This window comes from Mustela nivalis, assembly GCF_964662115.1.
Source record: "Mustela nivalis genome assembly, chromosome: 3".
NCBI classification, from domain to species: Eukaryota; Metazoa; Chordata; class Mammalia; order Carnivora; family Mustelidae; genus Mustela; species Mustela nivalis.
The window spans coordinates 63,520,644-63,535,189 of NC_139022.1; the positions used below are offsets into that span (position 1 = coordinate 63,520,644).

At 33.4% G+C, this 14,546-nt stretch overlaps 1 protein-coding gene across 1 annotated transcript in view; it reads right to left on the bottom strand.

The window, feature by feature from the left end:
• Nucleotides 1-7,586: 7,586 nt before the first annotated feature.
• Nucleotides 7,587-14,546, bottom strand: part of SLF1 (SMC5-SMC6 complex localization factor 1) — a 76,043-nt gene continuing 69,083 nt past the window's right edge. The window contains exons 18-21 of the mRNA XM_082723962.1: nt 13,745-13,875; nt 11,712-11,804; nt 11,132-11,314; nt 7,587-8,564 (exon numbers count right to left, since the gene is read on the bottom strand). Coding sequence (XP_082580088.1) covers nt 8,083-8,564; nt 11,132-11,314; nt 11,712-11,804; nt 13,745-13,875 — 889 coding nt within the window. The 3' untranslated portion in view covers nt 7,587-8,082. The remainder of the gene's footprint in view (nt 8,565-11,131; nt 11,315-11,711; nt 11,805-13,744; nt 13,876-14,546) is intronic.

Here is a 14,546-nt window from a genome sequence, read left to right on the forward strand (position 1 = left end):
TGAAAAAAAATTCGGTAGTAAGCTCTCTTATTCAGGGACCATGGGAACTTTTTTTCCCCACTTTGATCTTAATATCCAAATGCCCGTAATGCTGTAAGTGATCTAATTTTGTGTTAACTAGTCTTATTCGGAGGCTTTAATTTCAGTTTATGCACTACGAGGTACATTAAATGTACCTCAATATTTCTGAGTTTTGTACTCATCATTAAAAGCAAATAAAAAAGCTGTACTATCAGGCAATTGATGTTCCAGAAAATCAAGTAAAGAGATCGACCATTAAACTTCTTGCAAAAGCTTCAGGTATTGTTAAAGGAATGCTTATTTAAATTCTGGGATTTTAAATGTCAAGTGTGAGTATGTGTATGTGTACAGATGCCAATTCATTTGTTTGATTAGAGTATCCAGAATCAGCCTTTTCTAACTGTTCAGTCAAGTATGAATTAAAACCACATAAAAAATGTAATGAATACTTACAACAGTGTCATTCCTTGCAATTATACTTCCCTTCCCTGGGATGACTGGTGTAACTCACTGAAAGAAAAAACATAAAACCTTTTTTGGGGTGAAAATGTTAGATCTTGTGCCTTAGTTTCTATGTTTGTACAGTGGCAGTCACATCGTAGAATTTATATCAGCTGAGTCTAGAGATTTAAGAAACACTAAACAAAATGTCTCATTATGTAAGAATCCTATGCAAAAAACTCCCCAAACAGTAAATGTACAAAGTGGTCACATGCCGCCAAAGCTAACACCACTGTGAAAGGTTTGCTGGAAGGTAATGATTATGCATACACTTTCCCTAGGGGATTTGTGCTAAGAACCAAAATAAGTGTAACAAGTACATAAATGGTCTCAAATGAGTTTTAATTTATTGAGATCTTCCTTTTTTCACATTCTAAATTAATAACAAAGAAGTGCTCCCTCAAATGCACAAGCTGTATTTTTGTAGACAGGTTTGTTTTTTTTTTTTTTTTTTAAATATGATGCTTGTGTCTCCACACGTTACTGAACAATTATAAAACTCCATTAAAAAAAAAAAAAAACAGAGGCACTGCTGTTTTCTAGGCAATTAATAGCATGACTATATTAAGCTGAAAGCTTTATTTGTATTAAAAACAGAAATAGGTAAGTAGCTTTGCCAAAGTTTTCTCAGTCTATAGCAAAAGTAAACATGCAACATAATTCTCCCATGTTGAAGATTTTCCTGTGCTCCTTCAAGAGAAAAGGAGCGACCAACCTGAGTCAGTGAAGAAACCTGCAAAGCACATCTTCTCAGGAGGAAGAGATCCTAAGACCTGGCTTGTTACTGCTACTGTGGCAAGACAGCAGGATAGGCTCAGTTCCAGTTCCTATCAAAGACAAGCTTCACAATGGCATAAGGCAACATTTTATTTTGCTGGAATTCAAATAGTAACAAGTTTAGGGGAAATGCGACTGCATAAAGAAAGGAGCACACTTGGCCCCAACCACTCTTACCAGCTCTTGATCAGAGGAGACCCACCTGCGACAAGTCAACAGTAATTAGAGAGGCAGCTGGGCTACAGAAGGGAGCTGAGAGGAAGGGTACCACTTCTTGGCTTTATTAGAAACCTTATAACTCAAGTTGACATAATTCCCTCAAAACATCCCTCCTTTGTATAGCAATGATGATGACAATTATAAGCCCAAATCTGTGTATTATCTATAATAGTGAAATCATGGAAAATAGTTTACTTCTGTCAAGAACTAATAAACTCTTGAAAAACTCTGATCAAGACTTAAGTGTCTATTATCTATTATACAGAGGGATAATGTATGTGTTTCTGTTGACTTATGTAACATGGGAGGCAACTAACTCAAGTTCTGACTGGATCTTACACAATGGTATTCTTACCCCTTACCTTTGATCTGGAACTCTTACACAGCAGATTCTGTTAACATACAGAACTAGCAAATTTACAGCAGGGTCTTTGAAGCACCTGGGAACCCACTGGGAAAAGTCAAATACTTCTTATGTTTGAAAAACTACTTTTAAAATAGATCAATGTGGTGGTCCGTTTTATTTGTTTGAAGTTGAACATTACTTTAAAAATTTCCCTGTAGGATTAGAAAAAAAAAATGCATCTTCGGATATAATAGAGAAAACCTTTTTTTGGGGGGGGGGGGTCAACACAAAACATCTGGCACTTGATAACCAGGAGTCAGGCACACCAACTCTCCTGGGGTGGGGTAGCAGGTACACACCATTCTTGTGGCACTATGATGTTAATGCAGAGAACACAGAAGTACCTGATACTCCATGATCTCCCATAACTGTGACAACCCCCCAAGAAGCAGGTGAGAAATCCTCCCCCCTCAGACACATTAATGTGATATACCCTAGTGTACTGTAGTTACATTACTGGTATCCAATGAGTTTATATAAAATCATTGTTAAAATATTCTATTTCAATTATACTCCTTAAAACAATACCTTACAAGAAACATTTTCCTGGCCTTCACAGAAGAGGTGCCAAATAATATGCTCTGGAGAACAATGGCAAAGACACTTTAACTCAGAATTCTCTCAGTGAACAACCAACTGCCTGTATCTGCCATAGTGCTGCAAATAATAAAATCAATAGTAAAAAAGGGAATTTTTTCCAGGTCTGTGATGATTTAAGAAAAAAATTTTTGGTAACACAGAAGCAACCTCTCTTCAAATAGATTCAAATGTAGCCTTCATTCAATCTGAGTGTTCTCCCTGCATTTTGGTGTCGAATCTGAAAAAAAAAAAAAAATCAGACAAATTCTTTAGGTTCTACGAATACTTCTGAAATGAGAAAAGGCCAAGAGTGAAGCTGTGTTTTCATGACTCCCCATGATAATTACATGGAGGAAGTTTCATCTTTGGTAATTGAAGAATCTTCCTAGAGGAATGACCCCAACACGGTTACACACTAGTTGGAAAGCGGTTAAAAAGAGGACTGAAGCAGCCTGCCAGTAAAAGGATGAGCCAGATTCACTCTTAAAGGAGGGGGCATATAGTGCAGGTATATATTTTTTTTAGAGATCCGCATTAGATGGTACTGTGTTTAATTACAACCTTCCCCGAAGAAAAATGGCATATTTTAAAATGTACTTTATATTTTAAAAGTCCAGTTATATGTCAGTTTAAATAAGAGCTTTGAAAATTTTCAAGACTTGATTCGCATTTATCTTAAGAGCACTCTATGTAGGAAAAACAAGAAACAATGCGAAACAGAAATGCATCTTTGGGATGAAGTCAGATACCAAAGATACATATTCGCTAAAACAAAAACAAAAAACTATTATAAATCAAACCATTCTGGTCATTAGAAAAATTTATCAGCGTCATGACATAAACCATTGCTGACCTAACCTTTGAGAAGTACTGACAACAAACTAAGTTCTTTTTATCTGTCACCACTTTAAGATTAATGATTTTTTCAACATGACTATTTCGAGGACAGAAAAATGGAGAATCATTGGAATTTTAGTTCATCTACTATTAAGATAAATGATAGTATAATAGGTGTAAATTCAAAGTTGGATTCCAGATTTTCTGTTCAGTGAAACTTAACCTACTGGAATTGCTAAGCAAATTTTTAAAAAACTTCCTTTCTTCAGTAGAACTAAATCCTATGTTCCAAAGAGTAGTTAGCCATTCTCTATTAATGTTTAACACCCACTACACATAAATTTTCATTTGCTCCAATTCAGCTGCTTTTGAGAGGAAGATCAGATTAACCAAATCTGGGTTTACTATTCTAAAAAGATTTGGGGACCATAACTAAAGTAAAAATTGGTGGAAATACTTGTTTCAATTCTAACTGAAGAAGGCTAATTGTAAATACTTGAATAAGGAACTTTTATTTTTTGGTCTATGTTAAGGGCAATATTATATATTACAAATTACATATATAAATAATACTATATACTTGTTTTATTAGAAGTATTGTTTTTATAACAACAAAACATTGTTTTGTTGTTTAAAATTCTTTCAAAAGCAATTTGTTGGTTACTTTACTGATTTAATACTATTGGATCTTAATTCAGGAAGTGGTCTAAAAAAATCCAGAGAAGTTCACAATATTTGCTTTAAAAAGAAAAACATAAATATATATCTAACAGTACAAAGACAGTATTATGAAAAAAAAATCACTTCTATCTAGTACTAGGAGTTATAGTTTAGGTTTTTCTTTTTTTAACACAGTTTAAATGAATTCATAACAAAAACTACATATCTATACTTATAAAAAGGCTTATAGTAATGAATTCAAATATGTAAGATACTGGAAAATATTCATATATCAAATATACAAATTATCATTTTGCTTATCACACAAAGTACTCCCAAATAGCCAACTCCCCTAAAAGTGAATCATTTGGATTTGTGATTAGAAAATGTTAAGAAGCCTCTTTTTCAAGTAATTTAATCTATTTCCCCCTAACAATTCACATAAATTCATGTTTATAAGTCTTTGTTGCTTGAGGCTTTCATAAACTGGAAAGCACTATATGAAAACTAGCATTTACTTAAGAGGAAATACTTTTTAAAAAATCTAGTGATCAATGATGTTAAAATTATCTTTTATTTCATCTGAAAAGGTCTGCTTTTTGTAAAATTTGCAATACCTTGAAAGATATAGGCTTTGGAACCAAGCAAAAACAATACCACAACATTTTCTCATTAAGTTAGCCCAGTAACTTCTAATTCTGTATCAGAGGAAATAATTGTCAGAATATATCCTCCTCCCACAATTCCTTCCAACCTACAAGGTGAATTTTTTGATAACATAATTTGATTTACAGGAAAGAGTTAACCATTCCATGTTTCCATGGAACTGATGTCTGCAGTTTTGACAACACCAGGCACAGACTAATTCCAATAATGCCATTGCTGACCTTTCTAACTCAATCCACATTTGTTATAAAAACAATTATCATTCAGAACTTTGCAAGCTCCACGTCAGCAGGAGGTGCGATTGGTGTGGAAGCTACGTGATAAATGCCTGAGGGAAAGAGTGCCTCATGTCACTCAAAGATGACCCCTTCCTACTGCTTCAGGAGCAACAGTGACAGGCTCTCATCAAGTTCATAACTGGAAAGGTGTGTAAAGGCATATGGATTGCACATTCCAGCAACAGTGTTTTCATGTGAAGGTATTCATTTAACTCTCTGTAACAGCATAGACAAAAATGGCAAATGCTTCCTGGCATTTATATAAAGTATCCTAGCATTAAGGCATTTGTATCTACCTGGGAATGCTATTAGTTTGCAAAGACTGCAAACCCTGTATTCTATTCTCTCTGAAACACAATTGCGAAAATCATAAAGATCAAAGAAGTAAACTATTAGATCTAATATTCACATTTAAAAACTAAAACAGAAAACCAATTATTACTATAAATTTTAGAAACACATTAAACTGAATTTTTTTTTCAATAGCCTATACAGAAGGAAATAAAAGTAACAATATTTCAATCTAATTTACCTTCCTAGACTGTAAGCTTTTCCTTTTATCGTAATCAGCCTGTCAGCACACCACCTGGAATATAGTAGGAGTTCAAGAAACAATAAAAACACTGATTTCGCATTTTATTTATACAAGGAAGAATGTTTTCCTGGTCATCTTGGTATTAAGGAAATGACAGAAAATGTATATAAATGGGCCACTTTATTCTCCATAGGAAAGCTAAAATCAAGCTAGAAAACTCTTAACTTTGAAAAGACCCTTCCTAAGGAGCTGCCAGTAAAAATTCTAAAATCTTTTATATTCCCAATATTTCTACGGATTACATATGTGGAAAGCTGCATCTTAACAGCTCAGAAATCTTATTCCAGCCTTTATTTACATTTGTAATAAAGGCCTTGCTGGGCTTTTAAAAAAAGCCCGATCTATTGAACTACAGATATGAAATCTAGCAAAATACAAGAAAGAATAGCGTAACTCAGTCTTGCGTTCAGTTGCTGGAACTCTGAGCCATTTACAACTAAAAGCCAGGACTCAAAAAGCCTATGAATTTTATTTATTAATATTTCCATTTCCCCTACCTCTAAGCAATCTGAAGCAATTATTATATTTTCTAAAATAAAACTTAGGCAATACTATTAGAAAAAAGAAGTTTCTCACTGAAGGTTTAAATTTCATATACATTTGTTTAAATTCATGGACGTATATTGCTATTGTTAACTAGGACACAGAACACAGTAATCTGCTTGCTAAGTGGCACTTTTGAATAGATGCAAAACTACAATGACAACTTACTAAAATAGGCAGGGACCTCAATGGCATTTTTTAGTGTTTAATACTTCTTACCATCATGAGTTGTAGAAGTTGGCAGATAGAACAGTTATGAAACATTAATTCTAATTGCAACTAGATGAATATTCCTTAAGAACATTTAATTTAGAAAACTACTTTTCTTAGCAGTGCAAAACCCTAACTCATGATGTTGGTTATTTTATTAACTTGGAATTATGGCCAACAGGAGCAATTACTCTCTTGCTTAAATAATTTGTTATAACTAAAAAGAGGAGGTAAGAATTCGAAAAGAAGCAACATTTATTAAGTGCTACTAAGGTGACAGGCTAAGAAGTCTGGCACAGATAATACCTGGTGTTATTTCCATTTGACAAGTAAGAAAGCAGAAGCTCAGAAACGAACCTGTCTTATAATTTAGTTAATCAGAAGTTAGACACAACTGTGCCGGTTAGATGTCAAAACTATGTTTTTAAGTTTGTATTAGTTAACCTAGTAAACGTTATTCTCAATGCCTTCACAAGTGAAGTAAAGGGGCTATTGTTCAGAATAAAAATGTTCTCATTCATCATGTTGGGAAACACTTTACTGACTCTTTCTGAGCATTTTAAAGTTCCTTAGACAGTTTCTGCTACATCATGGTTTCTCTGATACTCTTTAGGATTAAGTATGTATTACCGAGACTTTTAGGGTTTCACATTTGAAGGCTAACTAGAAACAATTAATATTTCTTACAGTGTGTATAAAAACTTAGTAGGAAAATAAAAAAACTTTGATTTTTATTCAGCGCCGATATACTAATGTAGCAGTTTTCAGTTTAGATTATAACGCAGTAATAAAACACTCAGAATTTGTATCTTGTTAAAAGATCTATTTCCAAGATAAAACTAAAGTGTGCTTCTTTAGCAGATTAATTGCTGTGAGATCATCACTTTAGTTACATAAAAGCTAAATGGAAGTTTTAATGATTCTTTTCCAGCTGTACCACAATGTAACTTATTCCCACTAGGAAAGCAACTCTAATTTCAAAAGTGGTTATTATCCATACCCTTTCTTTTAGTTTTACTATAAACTACTGTTAGGGAAAAAAACCTGCAAATTGAAACGTAAATTCATACTACACATTAAGATTTTAGATAATCTCAAATCTATTACTTAGTTACCACTTATATCTTAATATTTGGCAAAACTTACTATGCAGCAGTATGTTTTTGCTTACAGAACAGTGGTTACATGGAATAGAAATAAACTTTGTACATGAACTGTTAAAGTAGATCAAGGGATCAAACTGTCAAACTTGGCACATTCACTGCCTTTAAAAACCAAGAGAGTGTTATTATTGTAAATTTTAGAAATGTTTATTTTACAAACACACAAAACTAAAATGAGTATTTTAGTCCAACAGCCTACAGAGAATAAACGGGAGCTACATGCGTATAGTTGCACATTTGCATTAATATCCTTGCCATGATTCTAAGACCTTAAATCCCTGGAAGAGAGGACAGAACATTTTGATTTCAAAAAATATTTAAATTAAGATGTTTTACAGGTACAACATAAATAAATATCACTTTCAGATCAAGAAATAATAAAGATTAAGGAAAGCAGTGCATACCAAATGAAACTCTTTTTACTTTTGAGTCAAATTCTACAACATGGAAAAAGACAGAAGCCTACATTATAGGTTTGCAGAAGTTCTTTAAGTGCTTTTGAAAGTTAGCAAAGCTACAAATTCTGTCAATAAATAAATTAATATTTGTTTATAAGCTATGAAGTGTATAAGAAAAGACAAAGCAAGCTAAGTATGTTAGAAAGTTGACTCATATTTTTTGGCACCATCATGAAAACTCTGTGACTGAACGGCACATCATTTCCAATGTCACCAATAAGGCTTCAGTGTGCACTCCAGGACACACTTTTAAATTATCAGGCAGTTCCGTCAGAATATTTGGGAGCATCTGCAATGTCTTTATATTTCTGGCATACAGATCCAATAACCAGTCAGTATGAGCACTGGTGGTTTCTTTATAATTCTTACAAGCCACAAGCAGCTCACTTAGGTGAGTTAGCCCTTTGAAAGCTAAGAGGAACTCCGAAGATAAATCAAAAATTGAACAAAAATTTAGCAACATCCTACTAAGTAAAAATGAGCCAAATTCAAGTTGCTGGTGGTAAAAATGTTTTTCTGCTTGGGCATGAAAGTTCTCCACTGTATCTTCTATTTTTGTAATAGCAAATAGTTCTTCTTTGATTTGAGATGATACCACATAATCCAAGGGCAATTCTCCCTTAGAGTTCCTCTGCTGTAAAAGCACTGGGCCTGTGAAAAAGAAAATGCACAATGTCAAAACATTTTTATTTTGGCAGCTGAACAGTTGTTTTCTCTATTTCTCCAAAGCACCCAGGTCTCTGTTTACAATCATATTTTGTACAAATTCATGTTGACAAAATTAACTGGCCATACATATTGACTGCCTAATAAAGGTACACTAAAAAACCCCAGAATTCTAGTCAATGCCTAATTAGGTTTGCCTAAAAACACAAGCCTTAGTTCAATGAATACTGTAATTACAAATTTTAAAAAAGTATATCAAACTTCATAAATTGTCTTCCGGAAATAAGAATTTCAGTGTTCCCAGAAGATATTAACAAAATATGTTCTTCCTCATTATGTATACAAGTCTTAAATGTATCTTATTATTTCACCAAGGGGAAAGAAGTACTACCTCCTTCCATTGCTAACAGGTGACTACAACAGAACAGAGTATAAAACCATGCACAGACACAGATCACACTCTTCATTAACCTTCGCTTATGTTCAATTTTTAGTATATGTAACTGATTTACAAAAAATTAAATGTTAACTGCTCTGAGTCAAAAGTTAGATTTCATCTTTTTGTCCTAGCTAAGCCTAATTTATATACAGAGCAAACACTGAAGAGTTTATCCCCTAGGTAGTAAAGGATAATATGGGAGGGGCAAAACAACAATGACTCAGTATGTTAGTACTCTGTCAAGTCCTGTCATTATTTATGTACTCTGCCATAAAGATGTTATAAAAGATCTAAGATTTTTTGTACTAGAAGACATAATCAGAAGATCCTACTATACAACATAAGAGATACTGTCTGAAAACACATCATAGGTGCAAAAATTCCTAATGATGAAGCTGATGCAACATATGTAAAGGCCTAGTTTATAAAATATATTTAATATAAAAAGGTCAATGACTGATAATATGTAATTTAATTTTATGGGAAAAAATAAAATTCTAAAACTAGGTCTCTTTTCATTATATTTCAAAAAGTTGTACCAAGTGACTCCTCTTACAAAAACAAACAAACAAACAAACAAAATTATAGACAAGATACCGAAAGTAAACAAAAGTTTTAGAGACATAAATAACCTTCTGAATCACTTCTTTCAAGACTGAGTAACTCATAAAGAAGAATGATATAGTTACTATAATGATGCTATTAAATGTTAAATGATTTGATAGGTCCAAACAGAATATGACTAAGGCAAAGCTTAAGCTGTACAGTTGCCAAAGGACCTCAATAAATTCAACTGCAAGTAGGTTTCTTCTTTTACGACAATGAATAGTACGTGGGTGAGTACTCACACAAGAGCCCTGGAAAATTCACTTTGGTCAGTATAATCCCACTCTCTAAAGAGTTGGACTTAATACAGCAATGTCTCTTATACCGCTTAAATCATTTGAAGCAAGGCCAAATATAGGCTTCAAATGTCACTACGTGACTGAGTAGAAAAAACACAGGAGACAGAACATTATGGTTTAGTAAACCTATAATATGAAAAAAAGTAGAACTGAAAAATATATTGATTATAAAATGGTGTCAGGAAAACAGACACACCAAGGCCTTTAGGGGGCAGGAGAAGACTATAAATAACCAAAATGCTTCTGCTACCAAGCTATACAACCTTTCACATATGTATCTACATGGGGGGGTGGGGGAGGGCTAAAGAAAATTTGCATTTTATTTTCATGCAGAATGAAACAGCTTTAATTACAGGAGAAAATAATTTTAAATTTCCAGTTAAAATCAGGACAAATAAAAGTAACAGGAAATATACACAAATTTTTATTTCTGCATTATAAACTAGTCATCACTTTTCCTTTGTTTCTCTTCTAAAACACAAATCAGTTATCAGCAAAATTTAACATAAAATTTATATTATTCAGTTCACATGTAAGAAGAATGTCACTGAAGAGGGGAGTAGGGTTGCTTTCTAAAATAAAGAGATCAAAAATCAGAAAAAGCAGCAGAGAAATATTAAGTTCAAGTTATCTCCATCACAAAACCCCTGCACAACAGTTACCACCATTTGAAAAAAATCTTTCCACTATAACTTGATTGACTGCAAAACGTGAATGGAGATATTCTAGGATATCTTTCTTTTTGTAGTCTATAAAGAAATGACTCATTTAAAAAAAAAAAGAATTAATCGAGTTAACAGTTACATAGAAGAAATGAAACAAGAATGGAAAACCCAAGTAACCACAATGGAACACCTACATTCATTTATTAATAAGCTTTCAGAAATGGCTGGTTCACAAAAACATTACACACTTTAAGAGGATTAATATTTAAAACCAACCCACTCAATTCAAAATACACTCTCATACACAAACCTAAATAGGCTTTATAATTAATGAAAATGAATAAATAAATATTTACATATTATGGAAAGGTATCCCTATTAAATAAAATGCTTTCATTCTAGGAGACTTTAATCTTTTTCACTAATATGGAATAAGGGCGTTTTTCCTTACAGACCTTAAACATAAAATGCTATCTACCTCTGAAGGAATTCATCAAAAAACTGGATAATTTATCAAAACCCGTTTAGCATAAATGCACTCACCCCCATGCTGTAGTAGCAGCTTGCCAATTTCTACATGTCCGTTTGACAGTGCATCATGCAAAGGAGTCACCCCGTCCACTTGAGTGAGCAGATCTACCTCTGGACAACGTTGCAAAATTTCCTGGACACACACTGTGTTGCCATAGTTACAGGCTTCATGCAAAGGCGTCCAGCCAGCATTGTCTAAATTAGAAATCAAGCAAGTTTTAAAATAGCAAAAGTAGGACTTCTGGCAGTAAAGTACTGATATTCTACTTCCTTTATCAGTGTGACTTTCTAGGTGCTTCATATAGAAATAGCATGTTCTGATAGAAATGCCTAAGGTCATATTTCTAATCGTAAGAAAAATAAATTAAAACAATTTTAAAATAATGATTTTGAGATCCATCAAAAATGGACAAAAAATGTTTCTGTGCTATTAGTTACAAGTCAATATATGATGATTTCCTGGTTTTGTAACTGGTAATATTTTAAAGATATGTTAGGTAAATATACTTAAATGATTTTTCTTAATGTTGACATAACACTAATACCACAAACACTAAGACACTGGATCAGACTACAAAAATACAGAACTTACCTTTAACATTGATGTCTATTCCTGGCAAAGAGAGAAGAAGAATCAATTTCTCCACTTGGTTATTTATGCAAGCTCTATGGAGGGCTGTTTCTCCTGCCATAAAAAATTAATAGATTATTCCAGAGAAGACAAGATATCAACTAAAGAAAATAATCAAAGGGCATGAACTAGGAGATCTGGCCACAAGCCAGAAAATTATTTATTGAGTTTTCCTTTTGACTGGTTTAAACATCTCTTGCATTACAAAAAAAAAAAAAAAAAAAAAAAAAAAGGGGGAGGGATACCCACCAATCCATAGAGCTTCTGTTCTATCAGCAATTCAGCAATGAAATTCTACTGCAAAAGGTTTAATACAGGCATTGTCTCCCCCTAGTTCAAGGTTTAAAGCTTCAATCTGGCTATAAAAGCCCCAAATGATCAGAGAACACCAAAAATACTGGGTTTTGAAGCAATAAAAGTTTAGAGTGCAATTGCCCTCTCTTAAATTTATTCATGAACCTACGTTAAATGTATGGCTCTTTTTTATACAGCATTTATAGCTTAATTCAAATGAATGTTTCTGGCTAAGCACGAGTGCCTCTACACACTCAAGTATAATTCAGAACTTCAAATCCATTAACAGATGGTTTGCTGCTTCTCAATAGGCTGTCTGGCTTGGCTACAGCAGCACAGAGAAGGAGAAATGGGGGAATCTTAATATAAACACACACACACACACACACACACCACACATGGGGGAAAAATGTAGTACCATTTAAAGCTGAATAAGAGTGACAAATGAAATGGTAAAGTTTTTTCTAGGAGGGATGCAATTAGTGCCTGTTGGCTAAAAGAGTCTATATCCATCTCTGTTGTAACCAAGATTAATAAGATGTAAGTGATAATTTGATGTAAAGGAAATTTAAAAAACCTTACAATAAGCAATTGCTTGGAAAACAAATGAAATACTGAATCAAACCCTTTCTTGCTATAACATACTAAGTAGCACATTTTTACAGTGTTCAATTTTATAGATTATCTTTGTAACTTCTACCAAAACATTTCTTTTACATGCAGGGAAAGGCTTTTGAAGTTTTTTCTCTACTGTTTCTCAGTTCTCTTCCTCCCTCCCAGTTCCCTCTGCTGTTCAGACTAAAGTCATTCATATTCATTTTACTTTCTGACACAATAAACAAAGAAAAAGGACACTGTTCATGTAGTTAATACCAGAGTTCCACTTTAATACATTTTTCACATTTTGAGCTAAACGGGCAGCTATTGCAAATTCATCAAATGCAATTATGAACTTTTATCATGTGGAGAGATTATAGGAGCCTCACTCCTTCTGTTTACATTGGTGTCCTAATGATAATTTGTGTATTAAAAGTGCAATACAGCTCATTAACAAGGGACTCCGTAACTTCCTTTGGTCAGGTATAGACTTGTGGAAGGTAACTTCTATTTGTGAATTAAGAAGTTATGAAGCAAAAGAGGCACGAAGTGAATTATTACTGTACTATTCTTGTTACTCCATCCTTTAGGTACTTAGGTTCCAGTATAGTTAGAACCAAAAGCCAAACACATTTCATAGTCTGGGCTCAATGCCTGGGAGAAAAGAGTCCATATGCTTAACACAGCTATGTAACATAGCCTACTCCTCATGCTTTGTTCACAAAATGTCTAGGACTGAAAGAGATGAAGACTGAATTATACTTTCAAATCAAAAGACTCTAATCCCAAGCTGCACAGGTTGAGGTGGAATAGAAAAGTAAGGCGGGCAAGTCTGGAATGAGCTCAATATGAGCTAGTATCTGGAGAGGAGGGGGATAAAGAAAGGGGGGAAATGTTCTATTACACTGAATATTAAATAATCATATTCTCTGCATACATGACAGTTCAAAAAAAAAAAAAAAACCCTAATATACCATTGAAGAAGGTATTTTCTGGAACTAGTCAAGCTCAAGGATTCATTGGGGCCAGTGTGTAAAACTTGCAAATACTGACCACAACCATGAGAAGTTCTTAGCATAAATTAACTTAGATACTTGCAATACCTTTCAGATTAGTCTTGTGAAAATTCATCTTTGTAACTAAAGAGGGACAATTCTCTTTGGAACATGATAATTCTCCTTCTGACTTCTTTTTCAATCTTTTTAACGATGAACATTTAGCAAGGTTCAGCTCTCTGAAAATAAAGTAAGAAAAAAATGAAAGCTTGTTTTTCACCAAGGCATGGCAGTGTACATTACATAGTGAGTACTTTTTAAAATCTAGCCTCCTGTTCATTTAAACCCCCTTATTCACTCAAATCTTTACTGCTTACTTTTTATATTTATTCCAAATGTGCTGACACAAATTTTTATGCATTTATTTTTATTAACCTTGTACCCCCAATTGCTCACTGAAAAGTTTATGAATATGGAATGTCATGCAGAGGAAGAGCCCAAGTAAACTACATTTGGCAAAGATAAAAAAGCAAAATGCTAAGCTCCAAATGCAGGCTCCTGCTCCCCATTCTTATTTTCATATTCTGATCCTATTCTTCCTAAAAACATGTTAAGGTTTTCTGAATTTTTTACAGCATACTTTTAGAAAGGTTTTGCATGTGGGGGAAGCTAATGCAACAATTCAGAGTATCTTAAATGCGTATGCATTCTGAAATCCAATCCTTATTATATACTTATTATTTAAAACATGGGCAAAAATAGTGTGAAAGAATCTGAAAAACAGTTGTATTTCTTTTGAAAAGCACTTGATCTTAACACAAAGAAAACGGGTACCTTGAATTAAAGCAATAATGTTGATCATATGTATTTTTTTTTAATAAGTCTCAAACTCAGTTTTCTGCTACTCAGT